The sequence below is a fragment of the Bombyx mori genome, chromosome 5 (assembly GCF_030269925.1).
Source record: "Bombyx mori chromosome 5, ASM3026992v2".
Classification (NCBI taxonomy): domain Eukaryota; kingdom Metazoa; phylum Arthropoda; class Insecta; order Lepidoptera; family Bombycidae; genus Bombyx; species Bombyx mori.
The window spans coordinates 1,856,405-1,876,541 of NC_085111.1; the positions used below are offsets into that span (position 1 = coordinate 1,856,405).

At 38.6% G+C, this 20,137-nt stretch overlaps 2 protein-coding genes across 2 annotated transcripts; one reads left to right on the forward strand and one right to left on the reverse strand.

Moving 5' to 3' along the window:
• Nucleotides 1-4,366: 4,366 nt before the first annotated feature.
• Nucleotides 4,367-12,105, reverse strand: RnrS (ribonucleoside diphosphate reductase small subunit). The gene is made up of 6 exons (NM_001257337.1): nt 12,037-12,105; nt 11,741-11,962; nt 11,338-11,573; nt 5,205-5,433; nt 4,697-4,915; nt 4,367-4,519 (listed from the first exon to the last, which is right to left on the reverse strand). Exons 1-6 carry the CDS (start codon nt 12,103-12,105, stop codon nt 4,367-4,369), a joined length of 1,128 nt encoding a protein of 375 aa, NP_001244266.1.
• Nucleotides 12,106-13,572: 1,467 nt separating this feature from the next.
• On the forward strand, nt 13,573-19,197 carry LOC101740323 (COP9 signalosome complex subunit 2). The gene is made up of 9 exons (XM_004926189.5): nt 13,573-13,745; nt 14,030-14,224; nt 14,731-14,856; nt 14,956-15,123; nt 15,994-16,168; nt 16,738-16,876; nt 17,013-17,159; nt 17,318-17,503; nt 18,251-19,197. Exons 1-9 carry the CDS (start codon nt 13,692-13,694, stop codon nt 18,393-18,395), a joined length of 1,335 nt encoding a protein of 444 aa, XP_004926246.1. The 5' UTR covers nt 13,573-13,691; the 3' UTR covers nt 18,396-19,197.
• The last annotated feature ends 940 nt before the right edge of the window (nt 19,198-20,137 follow it).

Genomic DNA, 20,137 nt, shown 5'->3' on the forward strand with positions numbered 1-20,137 from the left:
GTGGTGTTTTATTATGAACTCTTACAACTACAGCAAATTTAAATGCATGCTGTACTGTACATGAAGTGAATACGTGACGCCGCATAACACAGGTGAATCCTCTCGGAACGATTGTGCTACCCTTCAAATCGTCACGAAATGATAATTCGCAGTACATAAATATTGTGAGGATAAATGCTGGGAGCAGTCTCATAAGACGCTCTATCCAATTACGTTAGTCCGCAAAGTGCCTATGTTATGTAATCTAGACCATAAGATTATTAATCCGAAGCTTTGCTAATATCTGTTAGTTTTTTATTTACTAAATGGGTGGACGAGCTCACGGCCCAGCTGGTGTTAAGTGGTTACCGGAGCCCAAAGAAATTAGAATATAAATGTTGCCACCCACCTCGAGACGTGAGTTCTAAGGTCTGTTTTTACAGTACAGCGGCCGCGCCCACCCTTCAAACCGAAACGCATTTTCTTTACGGAAAAATTAGGCAGGGTTATTACGCAAATTATAATTTTGCGTATTTGATTTTTATTACACGGTGTAATTTCTTCAGCGTGGAAGTCAATCATAAATATTTGATAAGTACATATTTCATTAAAAATTTTTGATCCTGCCTGCAGGATCAGAACACTGTTGCATTGCTTAATACGAATGCACTGGACATCTTTTCCTTAAGGACACGACGACTTTGTTCGTGTGTGACGTTCGACTGTGTTTATATTTGAGGCCCTTGCATTTTTTTTTATTGCTTACATAGGTAGATGAGCTTACAGCCCACCTGGTGTTAAATGGTTACTGCAGTCCATAGACATCTACGACGTTAATGTGCCACCCACCTTGAGAGATAAATTCTAAGGTCTCAAGAATAGTTGACGGCTGCCCCACTCTTCAAGCCGAAACGCATTACTGCTTCACGGCAGAAGTAGGCAGGGTGGTGGTACCTACCCGCGCGGACTCACAAGAGGTCATACCACCAGTAAATTACGATGTTAACTTGTGTATTCTCAAGAATGAAACACTAAACATATTTTGAGACTGAAACGCGTTTATATCGCGTTTCTTATTGCACTAACAGTGTTCATTTTTTTCCTACCTAAGCTGTTAGCCATAAGTGGCTATGTCAGCGTAACAGGGCGGGTAGGTGAGCTCACGGGGCTCAAACCGGGATGGTTGCTAAGACTGGCCTGAGCAAGAGCAGTGTTTCGCAGAAAGTACCACCCGATCGGAAACGCGACCCACTGAGAAGATCGGCGAGAAACTCAGTGGGAAGGGTTCCTTCTTCATGGACGTCCACCCTATCCACGAGAAAGGTAACCGGTCGAATCCATAGATCTATTATAGGCCTATCGCCACGGAATAGATAAATATGGTTGGAAAGGCCTTTGCTCTAATTTTGTATTAGGACCAGTGTCGCCGCCTTACCCCCACTATTTTAATTTCTACACATACGCAAACTATGATTACAAATATTTCACACACCACAAAAACACCCACACATAAATCTCAGGTCAGATATTCGTTCGCAAACTAGCACTACGCTCCCGTAGGCATACACACCTACACATGCAAAAAGGCAATAAAAATGATCATACACGCTAGTGCTTGGTAAAGCTGATATTCTTTATCGATAAATTATCTGTTGAATGTATGGGGAATAAAACGTATTTATTAAGCAGTTGGCGCTATTAATTGCGAATGAATTTTTCAAAACAAAGTGTAATCTCACGTTATATATTTTTTAATTATTGCTTTGGTGAGGTCTGTGACGTGGTCTGCTGTAGGGTATTGGCCAATTTGATGATAAATTATGTTCTTAAATCACGTCTATCCATTGTTCCCTAGCATTAGGTTCTTTAGGAAACCTAAAATTTATAATTTATTGCATAAGTCAAATAGCATTTTACTTACAATATAGTAAATACCTGTAAATGAGAGGTTCACATGTCCCTTTATATTATACCTTCACATTAATTCAATGATAGCAATTCAATAATAATAATACATATTTAATTTACTAAAAATACGTCTCACTAAGAATATACTAGGTATCATTAATTAATTATAAAATAATACAAAAATTATCCAATGTATCCAAATGTAAATATAGTCGAGAATTCTGTCGATGATTTCACTACATGGTCACCTCACTATCGACAAACTAGCGCCGTGCACCACGGCCAATCATGGCAAAGGCCGAAATTTCAAAGATCGAAGTGTAGAGAACGCAATGCCTGTAGTACATTGGAAGCGGACTTGGTCATTGCGTTGACTGGGCGAGTACACATCGCGCAATGTATGCTATTCATAACTTGTGGCAATAATGTTGCTAATGTTTGGAATTTCATAATGCTCAATATGTTTTTATGATTTAGACAAATAATATTGTAATTAAATGGTAATTTCGACTGACCGATGGAAAGATATACCTCCTCGCTCTATACTTGAGGGCTGACTTTTTGTTTTACATGTTATAATTGCACAACACGGCATTATAAAGCAGAGATCTGTTCACCCAAGTAGTCCGAAGCGCACTAAACGCGGTGTATGAAAGAATCGGTCGAATTATGATTGTAGAATCATAACTGTGGCACGCTTGCCCCGCCTACATTACCATCCCAACCTTATTTATCTATTCCGTGCCTATTGCGATAACTTCCTTGCTTTAGAAGGTGATGGAGCGAATAATAAATACGCAACTCCAGCAGTATCTTGAGGATCGCCAGTTGACCAGTGACCGACAGCACGGTTTCCGTCACAAACGCTCAGCTGGGGATCTTCTTGTATAACTTACTCACAGGTGGGCTGAAGCCTTAGAAAACATGGGCGAGGCTCGCGCTGTAAGCCTTAATATCGCAAAGGCCTTCGACAGGGTCAGGCATAGGGCACTTCAAAATGCTGGGAGACCTCAACAGAGCGAAGCGGTACTGTTCCCATCTCTGGGCCGGGGCTCACAACCAGCCACTTCTATTTGACTCCATACAGAAGAGGGCCGTTCGGATTGTCGATAATCCTATTCTCACGGATTGTTTGGAGCCTCTGGCTCTGTGGAGGGCCTTCGGTTCTCTCTTTATTTTGTTCTATAGTGAGATCCCATCATCTCGTTTTTACCATTGTACCGCCCGCCATCGAAGTTCATCCATATTATATAGAACCACTACGTTCGTCCAGTGCGCTTTCAGATATTTTTGCCACGTAACACCCGTATTTGGATGAGCTCTCCTCCACGGTTTCCAGAGTGCTATGACATGTCCTTCTTCATACGAGGCTTGTAGAGCGTACCTTAGCGGTAGGCAGCGGCTTGGCTCTACTCCTGGCATTTCTAAAGTCCATGGGCGACGGTAACCACTAACTATCAAGTAGGTTGTCTGTAGTCTAGCTAGTCTGCCTAAAATGGCAATAAAACAAAAAAGGGCATTCATTAAAACTAGTTTGATTTGCAAAAATGCACTTTATTGCATATGTTTGTTTGTATGCAGTGTAAGGGAACCGTTCTCAAAACCCTAATGAGATTATTAAAACGGAAAACATCGTATCACTTTTCATTTGAAGTAATTCTTGGGAACTTCAAACTAAAACAGAGATGCTTTAAATCGTTCTGAGTTTTCTGCTCAGCAGAAACCCGGTCTTAAATTTCGGCGCTACACTTTCCACCTAGTGAGTGTCATCTGTCAAGGCGGATTGTCACAACTCGCAAGAAATATGTATTTATTTGTTATATTGCACACGATTCAAGAGGGCAGTGAACTTAGCAACCTTAAGTTAACACCTCGCTAATGTTAGGAAGGGTTCCCTTATGTCTGGTATCATTATTATTGACCACATATATAAAAATATCTTCCCTGATTATTACATGTTCACATTGTTATTAAATAACATTTCATTGGTACAGTACACTTTTACTATTAAGGAGTCCGCGGTTATCCATTTTATTCAATTATATGAAATTTAAAGCTATATTAAGCACTTAACTAATACAATTATCACACATAACTTATCATAATAAACTTTAAGTATTGCTTATATTTAACTTAACATAGAAACGAAGCATTTTCAAACTTACACAATACATCTATCAATCTTAAAAATTAATAATATAATGAAATTAAAGTTACAATTTAAAAATTAAGTCACTACACAAAGTATTTATCTGAAGAAAAAGAGATACAATTCTTAATTATTCATAATTATAAAAATAAAAATTCCTCCATTTTCGGAATCTTACGTCAATATTAATTGTTTATTGATGCTTAATCCATAGAAGTATTTAATATTACTTTTTGTTTCAATTTTCTTTAACACACTACACACTGTCAGATTGGAATCATTAATACTGCCGTTATGTGGAATACACGGTTTAAAAGCCAGATTTAGGTGCTAGAAGTCTGCATCTAGTGTGAACACATTGTCAAGGCGATTGGCCATCACACCGCATTTTTGGTATTCTCCAACTTTCTTCTCAAAAAAGTTTGTCTTACCTTCCAGCGATATTAGATTCATGAAGTCGAAGGGGTTCTTTGTGTTGTAATGCTGTTGACGAAATTATAAAAAGTCAGTACATTTTGATGTTTTTTTTTTAAATATAATAATAAATAGAATTAATATGATTTTTAATATGTTCATGATTATACCTTTCAATCATTACTATCATTGTTAATTAAGAAATATTAACTCTCCTTTCAGTAGGTGGATTTACAATTTAATTACCTTTTCTCCAATTAGATCAACAAGTAATCTATCTGCAACAAACTCTATGTACTGAGACATTAGTTCGCAGTTCATACCGAGCAGTCTTACAGGGAGCGCATCTGTGAGAAACTCTTGTTCAATGACTACTGCATCTTTTATAATATGCAGGACACATTCCTTAGTTGGCTTTTGAACTAAGTGTTGGAACATCAGACAAGCAAAATCTGTATGCAGACCCTGTGGAGTTAAATCTCATTTATAGCTTCATTTGTGCTAATTTTAATTGTTATGTGCCTTATCATTATAATTACAACAGTGTGAAAAGCATGTTACTCCACTTCAATAGAAACTAAATATAGATTATTGTATAAAGATAACGGGCTATGTGAGGAACAGTACAACTGATAAAATTATTAGGAATGAATTCTGCTTGATCAATAATTCATTTATAACAATGTTTTTGGAAAACAACTAAATTAGACAACATATAAAAAGTCAATATCCTAATTGTTTTTCTTATACAAACCTCATCCCTGGAAATAAGTTCATTACTGAATGTAAGTCCCGGCATAAGGCCCCGCTTTTTGAGCCAGAAGATGGAAGCAAAACTGCCTGAGAAAAAGATTCCTTCTACAGCTGCAAAGGCAACAATCCTTTCACCAAATGTTGCAGTCTTGCTTGCAATCCACTGTAGAGCCCAATCTGCTTTCTTCTTTACACAGGGAAGAGTCTCAACCGCATTAAACAGAAAATCTCTAAAAAAAATATAAAAAAATCAAAGATATTTTTTTGCTTTGCCTAGATCAGTGATTATCAAACTTATTTCTTTTACCGCCCCCTTTGAAAATCAATTATTTTTCAGCGCCCCCCATTTTTTATACACCCCTAAAACTTTAAAACCACAATTTCATTAATTTAATTAATAAATGTTGTATTAATTTTAGTAAATGTAGTACCACGTAGTACATAATTATGTATTTGTAGATGCTATTATTGTTTCTTCATATTATTATATGTCCATACATCGCTACAGAGCGTGTATTTATAAATTTTCAAAGTAAAAATGAATTCTTCTCATCAATATGTTTGTTTAAATTCAGAATTACCAAAATAAATTGCTAGTTCACTGTACTATTACTATGCTAATTTATTAGAACGAAACTATTTTTGTTGAATATCTTTCTCATTAATATAAGATTCTCATCATAAGATAATTAAAAATTTATTAGCTAGAAATGGATCCTCCGAAAAGGACCTCAGAAGGCGAATCAGTATGGCAAAGAGAGCTATGTCCCAAATGGACCGTGTTTGGGCGGACAGAAACATCTCGAGGAATACCAAAAAGCAGCTCGTCACCTCCCTCGTCTTTTCCATTTTTCTCTACGGCGCAGAGACTTGGACCCTCAAGAAAGCCGATCGCCAACGCATCGACGCGTTTGTGATGTGGTGCTGGAGGAAAATGCTCGGGATTCGTTGGACAGAACACAGAACTAACGAATCCATTCTTACCGAGCTCAAGATTCCAATGCGCCTCAGGACTACATGCGTGCGGAGAAGTTTCGAGATCTTTGGAGATATTGCCAGAAAGAGAGGTGACAATCTGGAAAAGCTGCTGGTAACAGGCAAGGTATGCGGGAGAAGGCACAGAGGTAGAAATCCAATGCGCTGGTCGGACCAAATACGCTCCACTCTCAATATCTCAGTCCACGTTGCTATCCACACAGCCGAGGACAGGCAGTAATGGCGCAAGATGATGCAGGAGAAAGTTATTAGAGGAGGCCACGACCCTCAGCACTGAGGATTATCGACGCAAGAAGGAAGGAAACTACGAAAAATAAATTAATATCATTTCGTATTATAGACAAATATGGGTAATTTTTCACAGAATTTTAGTTTATAATTTAGAACTGGTTCAAATAAAAACCGCCGCCTAAGTCAGCGTTTTTATTATTTGTAATAATTAATATCTATACTATATAATATAATATTATAAAGAGGAAAGATTTGTTTGTTTGTTTGTATTCAATAGGCTCCGAAACTACTTAGCCGATTTGAAAAATTCTTTCACTGTTTGGAAGCTTCACTATTCCTGAGTGACATAGGCTATAATCTTTTTTGAAAAAATTTAGGTATCCTTACTACAATTCCAATAATTTAACACAAGGTGTAAAAAAAATTGCCTAAAATATTCTTTACGTCGCGTACCTACGAAAACTATTGATGATAGAATAAAATAATGTACTAGGACTTTCTAGAAAACCTTATTATTTACAAAAAGTGTCGCGAGAGCATATGTCTAACTAATCTTCTGTTCTTTTATTTAAAAATGAGTTTGCTCGTCTTGCCACCGTTGGGGTGGCGCATGTCGTCGGCAAAATCAGGAGATTGGGCCTCGACGTGACACTCAGTAAATCCGAGGCCATGTGGTTCCACAGGCCCCGGAGAGTGCCACCTGTCGATGCCCATATCGTGGTTGGAGGCGTCCGTATCGGGTCGGGGTGCAGTTGAAGTACCTCGGCCTCATTCTGGACAGTCGTTGGACCTTTCGTGTTCACTTTCAGAACCTGGTCACTCGTTTGTTGGGGGTGGCCGGCGCGTTAAGCCGGCTTCTACCCAACATCGGGTGGCCTGACCAGGTGACGCGCCGTCTCTATACGGGAGTGGTGCGGTCAATGGCCTTATACGAGGCGCCCGCGTGGGGCCAGTCACTGGCCGTGGGGGTAGCGAAGTTGCTGCATGGGAGGGGTGGCGGCGTGTCCTCGTCGCAAAAATAGGAAACGACTTGTCGTTGCCGAGTGTTCTGGCATCGATGCTCGGTGACGACGAATCGTGGAAAGCGATGCTCGACTTCTGCGAGTGCACCATCTCGCAAAAGGAGGCGGCGGGGCGCGTGAGAGATGCACAGGCCCGCCCCCGTCGAGCGGGGTCCAGGGAGGCGGATCTCGCCCAAGCGCTGGCCCTCTAAGTGTTTCGGGTCTCCCTCACATGTCGGCCTGGGGACCGGCGAAGGGGGCCTAAGAAGACGACGTGCTAGCTGCTCTGCACACGTTTTACGTATGAGCATCCGGGTGATGGAAGGCCGGCTATCCCCAACCCATCCTGGTTCTGACCCAGCGGGGTATTCCGTAGGATAGACCATTCTAACCGGCGCCATCTAGGCGGGCTTCGGACAGCCTGCCGACCGAGAGAGCTGGTGGTCGTGGCGCCAACGACCGGCAGTCCGGCATCCTGAGGGGGAGGGTGATGGGAGAGATGTGCTCCGCACTAAACACTTCACTTTCCCCCCTTTGCCTTTTCATGAGCTCTGTCTCATGCGAGGTTTGGATGCTGGTTGTTGAGCGACAGGAGGTTTTAGTCGGTACGATTCCGACATGCCCCGCCCTCCATCCCCAGTGAAGAGCGGAAGCCCGGCGATTTCCGGCGAAAAAAAACGTGTGGCTCTCGGGAACTGCGGCGGTAAAGCTATTGCATAGCATTTTTTATGAACTTATGACATTATAATTAGACAATGATAATTTAATATTAAAACAATAATAAAACAAGACCACGCTATATTAAACCTTAATAAAGGAAAAACCTTAACTGTCCCCTTCACACTCATAAGCTAAACCGCGCGAGAGAGAGAGATGGGCAGACTTTTCATGATTCGCATGCAGTGTGACATCACGCCACGCGCTTATTCACAAACACTACACAAGCGCAACGTGTGAATGTGTTGAACGCGAGCTACATGGTAGGCGGGGTGAGGGGTATTAGGTTTTTTTCGTTATGGAATTTCATGATTCGGGCGCCGCGCTCAAGGCCCGCGATAAAAGCTATGCAATAGCTTTAAAATGTATGAACTTATGTTTATGGGCCTAGTGCTGTGTCTGTGAGAGTAGCACAAATTTGGTTTAAGCGTTTTCAATCCGGAAATTTTAATGTCAAAAATGCACGTCGCTCTGGTCGCCTCATTACGGATAAAATCGATGCCATTTTTGAAAAAGTGGGGCAAGATCGGCATATCAGTAGTTACAACGTAACTGAAGAACTGGGAATTGACCACAAAATAGTTATGGTTATAAAAAACTGGGTACACAAAAAAGGTCACTGAAAGAAACCTAATGAACCGTGTACTCATTTGTGATTCTTTATTACGACGTAATGAAACCGAACCATTTTTGAAGAAGCTGATAACTAGTGATGAAAAGTGGATCACGTACGATAAGAACGTACGAGAAAAGTTGTGGTCAAAGGCCGGTCAGGCTTCACAGACTCTGGCGAAACCCGGGTTAACTCGCAACGAGGTGATGCGTGTGTGTGTGGTGGGATTGGAAGGGCATTATACATTATGAGCTATTACCACCAGGCAGAACCATCGATTCTGAACTCTACTGCGAACAACTGATGAGATTAAAGCAAGAAGTTGAGAGAAAGCGGCCGGAATTAATCAGCAGAAGGGGTGTGGTTTTTCATCACGATAACGCTAGACCTCACACATCTTTAGCCACTCAGCAAAAATTAAGAGAGCTTGGCTGGGAGGTGTTAATGCATCCGCCGTATAGTTCTGACCTTGCATCTTCAGATTTCTACCTGTTTCGGTCTCTTCAGAATTCTTTAGGCAGTGTCAGGTTAACATCACGAGAGGACTGCCAAAACCAATTGTCGTGGTATTTTGATCAGAAGCCCCAAAATTTCTATAGCAATGGGATAATGTCCCTACCTAAAAGACGGCAAAAAGCTATCGAACAAAATGATACCGACATACTTTAGTTAAATGTGAATAAACTATATTAAAAAATGTTGTGAAATTTCTTAAAAAATGCGAAGAAACTTTTTCCCCAACCTATTATTATACAGAAATAAAATAGTACAATGTTTACAATAAGTGAGCTGTTTAGGCTTACTATACTATACTATTTAACATTGGACGGTAATGGGTAAATTGTAAAAAATAATAATCTAAGACAAGTTTTTGAACAATAATTATATACGTATTTCCATTTTATATAAAAATTATGATTCTCACATCAGTAATTTCTTATAAAATGCTAGGAAAATGCTTTAAAATGCCCTTAAGTTAGAAACAAGAAAGAAAGTAAAGAAAACCTCAAGTTTACGTATGAGTAATATTTTAAAACTCTCCTTGGTAGTTTTTTTTTCTAATCTTTAAAATAATTTCTGGTGCAATGTAATTAAGGTAAAATTGCTCTAATTTTTTAACTATCATCGATCATGTTCCGCAGAAACTTGTTACAACTTGATTGCGTACGGTGTGTGGGCTGTCCTACGAAATCTATGTTAATTCTTTTAAGTTTTTATAACATCATACAGGGTAGAAATATAAACTAATTATTCGTTATTGTGTAGTAGGTGAGTTTTAATTTTAGTAAAATTTAAAATACTATAAAATAATTTAAAATAAATGAAATTACAAATTTTACAGCGCCCCCCTAACCCATATCAACGCCCCCCATTTTTTCGTGGGCCCCTTAACGTCCCCCTCTAGGTTTCAAACGCCCCCCAGGGGGCGTTATCGCCCACTTTGAGAAAGACTGGCCTAGATCAATGATTATCAAACTTATTTCTTTTACTGCCCCCTTTGAAAATCAATTACTTTTTCAGCACCCCCTATTTTTTATACACCCCTAAAACTTAATAACAACAATTTCTTTAATTAATTTTGTTATATTAGTAGTTTCTGATGTTTAAACTCACTTTCTAAGCTAGAAATTTGTACCAGTGAGAGAACTTTATAATATTAATAAAATATTTTAATGAAATTAAAAGAAAAAAATATAAATATTATGTAATCTCTTTTCGTTTTTATACTAATATAATGAGATGAATGAATTTGATGATATTTAATAAGTTTGCTGATATCAGGTTCGATTTTACTCAAAAACAATCATAAGTCACCGCGTTTGGTAACTTGCAAATGATTTCTCTTTTTAGTAAGCAATGTTGTCACACCACTAATTCCACGATCACACAAATATGACGATGGGAGTGCTAACAAAAATCGTTCAACGATAGACCACAATCCAGGGTACAACTGTGGAATTGACTTTTGTAGCCAAAATTGTTAGTAGCAATTTTTTTTTTTTTCTCCGTCGTTGTCAGTTCTTTAAGTTCTTTCTCCAACTGGGGTGATACTGCTATGTTAACATTTGAAAAAGGATCTAACACCCAGTCTGGTATTTCCAATTTCAAAATGTTTTTATTTTAATGAAATTTAAAATACTATATAAAGTAAATGAAATTGCAAATTATACATCGCCCCCCTAACCCACATCAACGCCCCCCATTTTATCTGGGCCTCTTAATGCCCCCCTCTATGTTTCAAACGCCCCCAAGGGGGGTTATCGCCCACTTTGAGAAAGACTGGCCTAGACAGATGAGCTTATGGCTCATCTGGTGTAAGGTAGTAACCAGGGCCTTTGGCCACAAAGAACATAAATACTGCCACCTGTCTTGTAACATGAGTTGAAAGTCTGTTTCATAGTAGAACAGCAGCCTCATCCTTCAAATTGAAGTATCTATGTAAGAGGGGCTTACCGCCAGTAAAGGTAAGTCAAGTCATTTTATTCATAGACTGGCAAGAAAAAAATTACTGATTAAGAGCAATGATACTGATACAGTAATAATATTTTAATTAAGATAAATAAAATTTACTATACCTCTCCTTCGGATCTCTGATGTAGGTATCTATAAGCAGGGAATACATTTCAGAATGAACATTTTCCATGGCTATCTGGAAGCCATAGAAACATCTTGCCTCAGTGACTTGAACTTCTTGTGAAAATCTCTCAACCAAGTTTTCATTTACAATGCCATCTGAAGCCGCAAAGAAAGCAAGGACATGCTTGATGAAATGTCTCTCACTATCTTTTAAGGTTTCCCAGTCTGATAAATCCTAGGAGAAAAATCAGTCAAGTAAGCTAACTTTTCAGCCATAACATTAGTTGTTTAAAATTTAATATAATGTTTAGACTGGAATTTCAATACGAGAACTAAGTGCATGCAAACTGGATCAATATTTTTTTTTTTCAACGACTTCTAACCTTTTCATAAAATTTTTACCTTGGACAAATCGACTTCCTCGACGGTCCAAAACGAAGCTTCAGCTTTCTTGTACATTTGCCATATATCGGGGTATTGAATAGGGAAGATGACAAAGCGCCGCGGGTTCTCCCGCAGCAGAGGTTCCTTTTGTGGGTCGAACTCTTCGAAATTTTTATCGAGGTCCATTTCCTCAGTCAAATTGTCATTTTTCGTAGCCAATACACTATTTTTCATGGGCGACTGTAACACAAATTAACAATTTTATTATAAGAACAACTTTTAACGCATTAATCAAAGAAGGAAACAATACAAACCTTCGTTTGCACACGGTTTTCACCGTTGATTCCGCTATGAAGATTCTCTTTATCAACAGTAGGAGCCATTGTTTATTGCCTTTGAACAGTATTTTAGTTCAAGCTGCTATTGTATCACCACAGTCGGCAGTCTAGTTACAAGTTACAACTCGATGTGAGTTTATTTGCGAAAACTCCCACTGTGTCATCATTAAAATCAACTGGAAAATGCACATATGGCGGGAAGATCGTTCATTGGCTGTATAGTTCCGAAACAGAGACTGTGATGAGGAATGGTATTATAGAATAAATTTTAGCTTTTGTTCAAATTGGTATTACGAAAAAAGTTAACTAGAGTCGTACATTTTAAATTGGCTAAAAATAATACTGTTTTGTAAGTATAAATTTGAAAGTAAATTTGAAAAAAAATATGTATTTTTATGAATTACTTATAAATATTAATCTTTTTAAGTTAGAGGGGTGGTTTCGGACCGCTTAATGGCTCCGAAAAATAACAAAGTTTCTAGTTGAAAAGGGCGCGAAATTGATGGTGGGAGGAATGTTTGTAGGTTTACTTTTTAATTATTAAATTATCGGATACGTGTCTATTGGCCGTGTATATTGTTTACAGAGATTAGTTTGAGAAATTGAGTAATAAATTGAAAGTGTATTATATTAAGGAGTACTAGTAGATTCGAATTATTATTCATTGTAAAACAGTTTTCTTTTACAAGTTTTTCTTTGTTAGGAAGAAATCGTCGAGCTTCCACATATGCCTTGTGAACGCCAAAAAAAGCAGAAATCCAATTTTTTATTGTTGCTTAAATAAGTGAACGTGGTCCAAGTTTTTATTTTTATTTTTTTATTGCTTAGATGAACGAGCTCACAGCCCGCCTGGTGTTAAGTGGTTACTGGAGCCCATAAACACCTACAACGTAAATGCGCCATCCACCTTGAGATATAAGTTCTAAGATCCCAGTATAGTTACAACGGCTGCCCCACCCTTCAAACCGAAACGCATTACTGCTTCACGGCAGAAATAGGCAGAGTGGTGGTACCTACCCGCGCAGACTCACAAGAGGTCCTACCACCAGAAAAAGTTTCAAGGTATGAATTACATAAAATTAAAAACAGTTTGAATTCGTTTTATATTACTTATATGGGTGGACAAGCTCACGGCCCAAGTGATATTAAGTGGTTACCAGAGCCCATAGACGTTAACAATGTAAATACCGCCACCAACTTTGAGACATGAGTTATAAGTCTCAGTTCTTTCAACGGCTGCCCTGACATTTCAAGCCGGAATGTATTACTGCTCTGCGCCAGAAATAGGTGGCGGTATCTACTGATGAGCGCCGACAAGACACCCTAATACTAGTGATAATAAGCTGATTTACATATATGTAATCGTAAGTATGAAACAGAGAAGATCGTAAGCACTTCATTCTATTTACTTACAGTTACTGCTTCGATTTTTGTAATGAAAACAGGCTGTATAGTGTAATTTCTTCGCCTTTCGAATTCCCAGAAAAATTAAACCAATGAATTTGACGTTAACGAAATCGCTGTCAGGCTGTCTTAAGCTGAGCTGTCAATGCCGGAAAATTTTGCTTTTAATTCTGTAAATTTTGTTATTTGGGCTCTTGTTTAAATTCTGATTAGGTGTAATATTTAAAATGTCTGATAACGATGACGATTATATGTGTGATGAGGAAGAAGACTATGGCTTGGTATGTTCATTTTAGGCATAAGTTGAGTACTCAACATGTTTTTAGTATTCTCCTACACATTCTGACTTCGTTACGATTGTTGATCACCTGTTTAAAGTATGCTTTTGAATTTTCATGCTCAAAATAAATGTATATATGACACCAAGATGTTAGGCTTTCAAACGGCTATACGGTAATTGGCCGGCTTAATACACACCTCTGATCTCACACTGAACATTTATGGAACGCCTGCAAATATCAGTTTTAAGCCAAAATTTACTAAAGAAAATCTTTTGCAATCGTAGGAATATTCAGAAGACAGTAATTCAGAACCAGATGTGGACCTCGAAAACCAGTACTACAATAGCAAAGCACTGAAAGAAGATGTACCACAAGCGGCATTACTCAGTTTCCAGAAGGTTTTAGAGCTAGAAGGTGGAGATAAAGGGGAATGGGGATTCAAAGCTCTCAAACAAATGATCAAAATTAATTTTAAGCTAGTTAGTATATTGATAATTGATATTAATTATTGACTAGTAAGTTGAAAAATGTAGAAATTAATTGAATTGTGAAACCAACATTTTTGCATGATAAAATATTTGAGACATTTTACCAACCTGAAGGAGCAAAAGCTTAGGCTGGGCAGTGGGTCTAGTTAAAGTTTTAACTCAACTCTGAATGCTGTCACTTTGAGATATGATTAATCAATCATTAATGATGAGTGTTAATTTTGAGCTTGATAGCGCAAATTATCTAGTAGTAGTAGTAGCAGTAGCAGTAGCTACATTATAGGCTTCTTCATGCTTCCTACCAATATTCAAGTTAGAAAATGGAAATATGAGTTATATTGAAGATAATGGGGAAATACAACTAGTATTATAAGGCCAAGCTCATGCTTATGTAATAAGCAGTTAGACAAGTTTATCTGATAGTTGCTATCATTCAAGTTACCTTAACTTAATGCCTGGTTCATTCAGATACTTACAATATAACATGAAACTTTCAGAGTAACTTTACAGAAATGATGGCGAGGTATAAACAACTCTTAACATACATTAAAAGTGCCGTCACTAGGAATCATTCGGAAAAATCTATCAATTCAATTTTAGATTACATCTCTACATCTAGGAATGTGAGTAACTGTCCTTTTCACTTACACATATAATCGGAGGTATAAATAGCTTGTTTGTCTTTACAAGCTCAGAATATAATAACTAATAAATTCTTCCAGATGGAATTATTACAAGACTTTTATGAAACAACATTAGAAGCATTGAAAGATGCAAAGAATGATAGGCTCTGGTTTAAGACCAACACTAAACTTGGGAAATTGTATTATGACAGAGGAGATTTCAACAAGCTAGCAAAAATATTGAAACAACTACATCAGAGTTGTCAGGTGAGTAATAATTTCTGTAAAATGTTATTCCAGATTCACTTGTGATGCAGGCATGCATTTATAACATATAAAAAGACACCGGTTAAGATCAGAACATAAGATGCGGTAGGCAGCGGCTTGGCTCTGCCCCTGGCATTGCTGAAGTCCATGGGCGATGGTAACCACTCACCATCAGGCGGGCCGTATGCCCGTCTGCCTACAAAGGGAATAAAAAAAAAAAAAAAATGAAATCTTTTGTGGAGTGGTCACAATTGGCATCATAGCCAATTGTTGTCTTCACTAATGACAATTAAACCAGATGTTCATCTGTACATTCGCATATTTATTAATCTATTGACAAAATAGCAATTATTATTAAATATCAAAAATTGAGGCATGGTTGTGGAAATGTCTTTATATTGTTCTTAAGTGATTGATAATATTGTTTGCTACTTACCTACCTTGAATTCTGTAATTCTAGTCATCGTAACTAAACATAAAATTTATTTTATTATACTTATATGTTGTTTTTGTATTTTGCCTATTATTTTCAACTCCTATTTTTTATCTTATGGCTTAATCTCAGATGACTACTTACTTAACTACTTATGACCACAAAAACTGTGGAGTATTTGAAATGAACATCACAAGTACTTCAAAATTCAATGTGCCTTTTTAAAGAATTATGGTCTGATTCAAAAATTGTTAACATTCTTATCCCAAAAAAAATTGAGGATGAATAAATACTAAAACCAAATATTCTGAAGTTTCCACCCCCACGCCATAACTATCAAGTATTTGTATTATGTGCATAAAAAATTTTCAAAATTCCAGCTATTACTCATTTAAAATAAAAGTTGACTTGGTATTCAATATATTCTCTTTCCACAGACTGATGAAGGTGAAGATGATCTCAAGAAAGGAACGCAACTACTAGAAATATATGCTCTTGAGATACAAATGTATACTGCACAAAAGAACAATAAGAAATTAAAAGCATTATACGAACAGTCCCTACACATAAAATCGGCAATACCACATCCACTCATCATGGGTGTCATCAGAGGTAAGATGATGTATTTTAGTTAATTGCATCATATTATATAATATGATGCCCCAGCACTGTGTTCCAGCGTCACATGCTCTGTTTCTATTTTGCTCTATGGTAAAGTTACAGTATAAATGTACTATTTGTAATTTTTTTCTAAACTCCATGCTTTAATGTTGAATTTCATGCTTCTCCTTTCAAAAGTGACTTCTTCTTTCAACTTCTCTTATAAAGTGTTAACTTATGTACACTCTCTTAAGATTTGGAAAAACATCAAGATTTGCATATATTTATTTCTAACCAAAAGTAGGTAAATACACATACATAGGTATATGAAATGTCATGCACCTTACTATTTGATTATATTATATATATATAATTATGAATTTAAAAATAAGCAGTAGCCCTGATTTTACCCGTTTGGTGTAAAATATCTAAAAATGTTTCTTTGGTGGATACTTGCAATACAAGAGCTACCAACTACCACACTTTCAGGCAGCTCCATCGGCTTAGGTTTTGCTTTAATGAATCATTCTGGAAAAGTATTTGAATATGAGCAATGATAGATCGTGATGTCATAATTTCAGAATGCGGCGGCAAAATGCACCTTCGTGAGGGAGAATTTGAGAAAGCGCACACAGACTTCTTCGAGGCGTTCAAGAACTATGACGAGTCCGGGAGTCCGAGGCGGACCACGTGTCTGAAATATTTAGTTTTAGCTAATATGTAAGTAAGAATCTTTGATGTGGAAGCTCATTTGAGTTTACTCATCGAGGCCCAATAATAAAAAAACCAATAGTTTTTGTTGGAAGTGGAAGGAGGTGTAACCTACTCATAAAAGTAAATATTGATGATTGAACAGGTTGATGAAATCCGGCATAAACCCATTCGATTCCCAAGAAGCGAAGCCGTACAAGAACGATCCCGAGATCCTCGCCATGACCAACCTGGTGATGGCCTACCAGAACAACGACATTAATGAATTCGAATCCATACTCAAACATAATAGGTAACATACATTGTTTCATGCAAAATACTTTCATATTATATTATGTCATTTATATGTTACATGCTGTAGTCAAATTGTGTTAATATCGGGTGACTGAAAAAATTATTTTACGACGAACACACGACAGTAAAGATAACAATAAAATACTTATATTGTAGGAATAACATAATGGATGATCCGTTTATCCGGGAACACATAGAGGACCTGCTGAGGAACATCAGAACTCAGGTACTGATCAAACTGATCGGGCCTTACACCAGGATCCACATACCGTTCATATCCAAGGAGCTTAATATTGATGAGAAGGAAGTTGAGAATTTACTTGTCACATGTATTCTGGATAAGTGAGTACGGATTTTAAATAATGTAAATAAATTTTCCCTTTTGGCTATTAGGTGTGTAATGGACCTAAATGACTCGTTAATATTATACTGACTTCTGGCTGCACAGTGAAGTAAACAAATACTGCATCAGCACAATGTATCTTGCAATTTAAATCCGAACTCCTAAATGTCTCGTGGCAGTAATAATGACTTGAGATACTTAAGATAGGAGTGAAATATTTTCGATGACCCGTCGGTCGGGCGTCCTCGGGACGGCGCCGCGAGTCTGGTTGTAAAGTTGACCGCGGGAACCCCCTTACTCTGACCGGACTCTGATCCCGGGTGGAGATCGAACTTTGGGTGTAAGAGTGCAGGAGAGTCGTTTAGTGCAGTAGGGCCCTAAAACTCCTTGGGCCCGCGGTCCTCTCCCAACATCTGCAGATCGTCATGTCCCACATACCCCGCGCGCTTTCTAGGCGCGCGGACCACGTAGGAGTTTTTTTTTTATTGCTAAGGGTGGACGAGCTCACAGCCCACTTGGTGTTATGTGGTTACTGGAGCCCATAGACATCTACAACGTAAATGCGCCACCCACCTTGAGATATAAGTGTTCTAAAGTCTCAAGTATAGTTACAACGGTTACCCCACCCTTCAAACCGAAACGTATTACTGCGTCACGGCAGAAATAGGCGGGGTGGTGGTACCTACCCGCGCGGACTCATAAAAGTAGTTAAATATTTGAGAGATAGTAGAGCCCCGTTGTTGCAGCACCATCAGCGGGCGCATCGACCAGGTGAACTCAGTGCTGGAGCTGGCGTCGGGGCGGCGCGGCGCGGCGCGGTACGGCGCGCTGGACAAGTGGACGACGCAGCTCGCGGCGCTGCACCAGGCGCTCGCCAACAAGATGGCCTAGCAACGCCAAGCCGACACCCTCTCTCTTACAAACAATGCTTCCCAAACTTAGCGGACCAGAACTCATTATGTACTGGAAAACAAATTTGAGGAACTAAGTCTATTCGAAATCTGCGGGAATGAGGTCTGCGACTCTGAAAACTTTGGGATTCAATGATTTTAATGGGCCTAAAGGGCTTAAAAATGTTAACCACTGTTACCAATCTTTGGCCCTGATGTCGATTATTAATTAATCATATTAAACAATTTCTATCGTGTGTGTTGCTTTTGTATTTTTTTTTTCATTTTTAATCTATTTCAAAAGTAGTGGTAACTGAAATAATTCAGCGGTCTTAGAGCCAACGCTATGGAGATTGATTGATATGATTAATTAATATTTCTTAGTCGTGCGAGTTTGTGTTACGGCCCCCCTTTTTTTAATAAATATATGGCATGGATAACTCGAAGCAAAAATGAACGATAATATAATGAAATAAAGTGCCCTTGACTATCCATGGTTTAGTCGGATTTGACTCGGTGCAGACTAGCTTAAGCTTCGAGCCGTATTCATTGCGCGGTGGCCGGGAAAGATAACCGGTAATGTAATAAAAATTGAATACTGTCAATGGTCTTCTGTTCCCCGCCACTGCGCCTGAGAATTTGTACATCAGAATGTAATTTTTATAAATATCGATGTATTTCTTTCTACAATCGGACAACGCGTGAAGCCACTGTCTCGCATGTTTTTTTATGGAAACATAAGTGAATCGGCAATGATGAAAAAATGTAATTATCACATAAAATAAAGCGTTTTTAAGAAGGAATTGACTTTATTTTGATCAACTTGAAAATGTGTTATCGTTATTCCTATTACAAGCTAAGCTAAGCTAAGCCAAATGACAGGCATCGGTGTGCAAAGTATTTCAAAGAACAAGCCTATTCGCATTAACAATCGAAAATCTAACGTCATTGATTACCTTTCAAATTTGTCTTTTCCCCATTAGGGCCGAGTCACACCGGAATGGCAGCGGCCCTCGGCGTCGCTGCTGGCGGCCTCCAGACTACACGCGCCTAGTCTCCTCTTGACTAGTTTAGTTTCTTCATTTGGCAATGATCGTGTAATAAAAATGAAACCCGCAAAATTATAATTTGTGTAATTACGGGTTCTAGGACCTCTTGTGAGTCCGCGCGGGTAGGTACCACCGCCCTGTCTATTTCTGCCGTGAAGCAGTAATGCGTTTCGGTTTGAAGGGCGGGGCAGCCGTTGTAACTATACTTGAGACCTTAGAACACATATCTCAAGGTGGGTGGCGCATTTACGTTGTGGATGTCTATGGGCTCCAGTAACCACTTAACACCAGGTGGGCTGTGAGCTCGTCCATATGGGTGTACGAGCTCACAGCTTATATAAGCAATTAAAAAAAAAACGTTTGTTTGGAGTGAACATGATGGAATTGGTTATTATATATGACAACGGTGCCGCGAGCGGCCTCGTGTCGCCGCTGGCAGAACCACCGACAAGACGCACGTGGCGCGCGGCTGCTCGCTTCACCGCGGGCGGGCGGCGGCTGTGTCGCGGCTTTTCTAGCTTTTCAAGCGATACTGATCTTTTAAGTATATCTAAGATAAAGTTTAAAATTATTTCACACTGAAAGTGCTCGCCGCGACGCTGCCATTCCGGTGTGACTCGGCCCTTAATATTTCCATCGGAGATCACTTTTAGGCAAGTGATGAAGCTATTCAACATTAAACAATCCTGAGCCT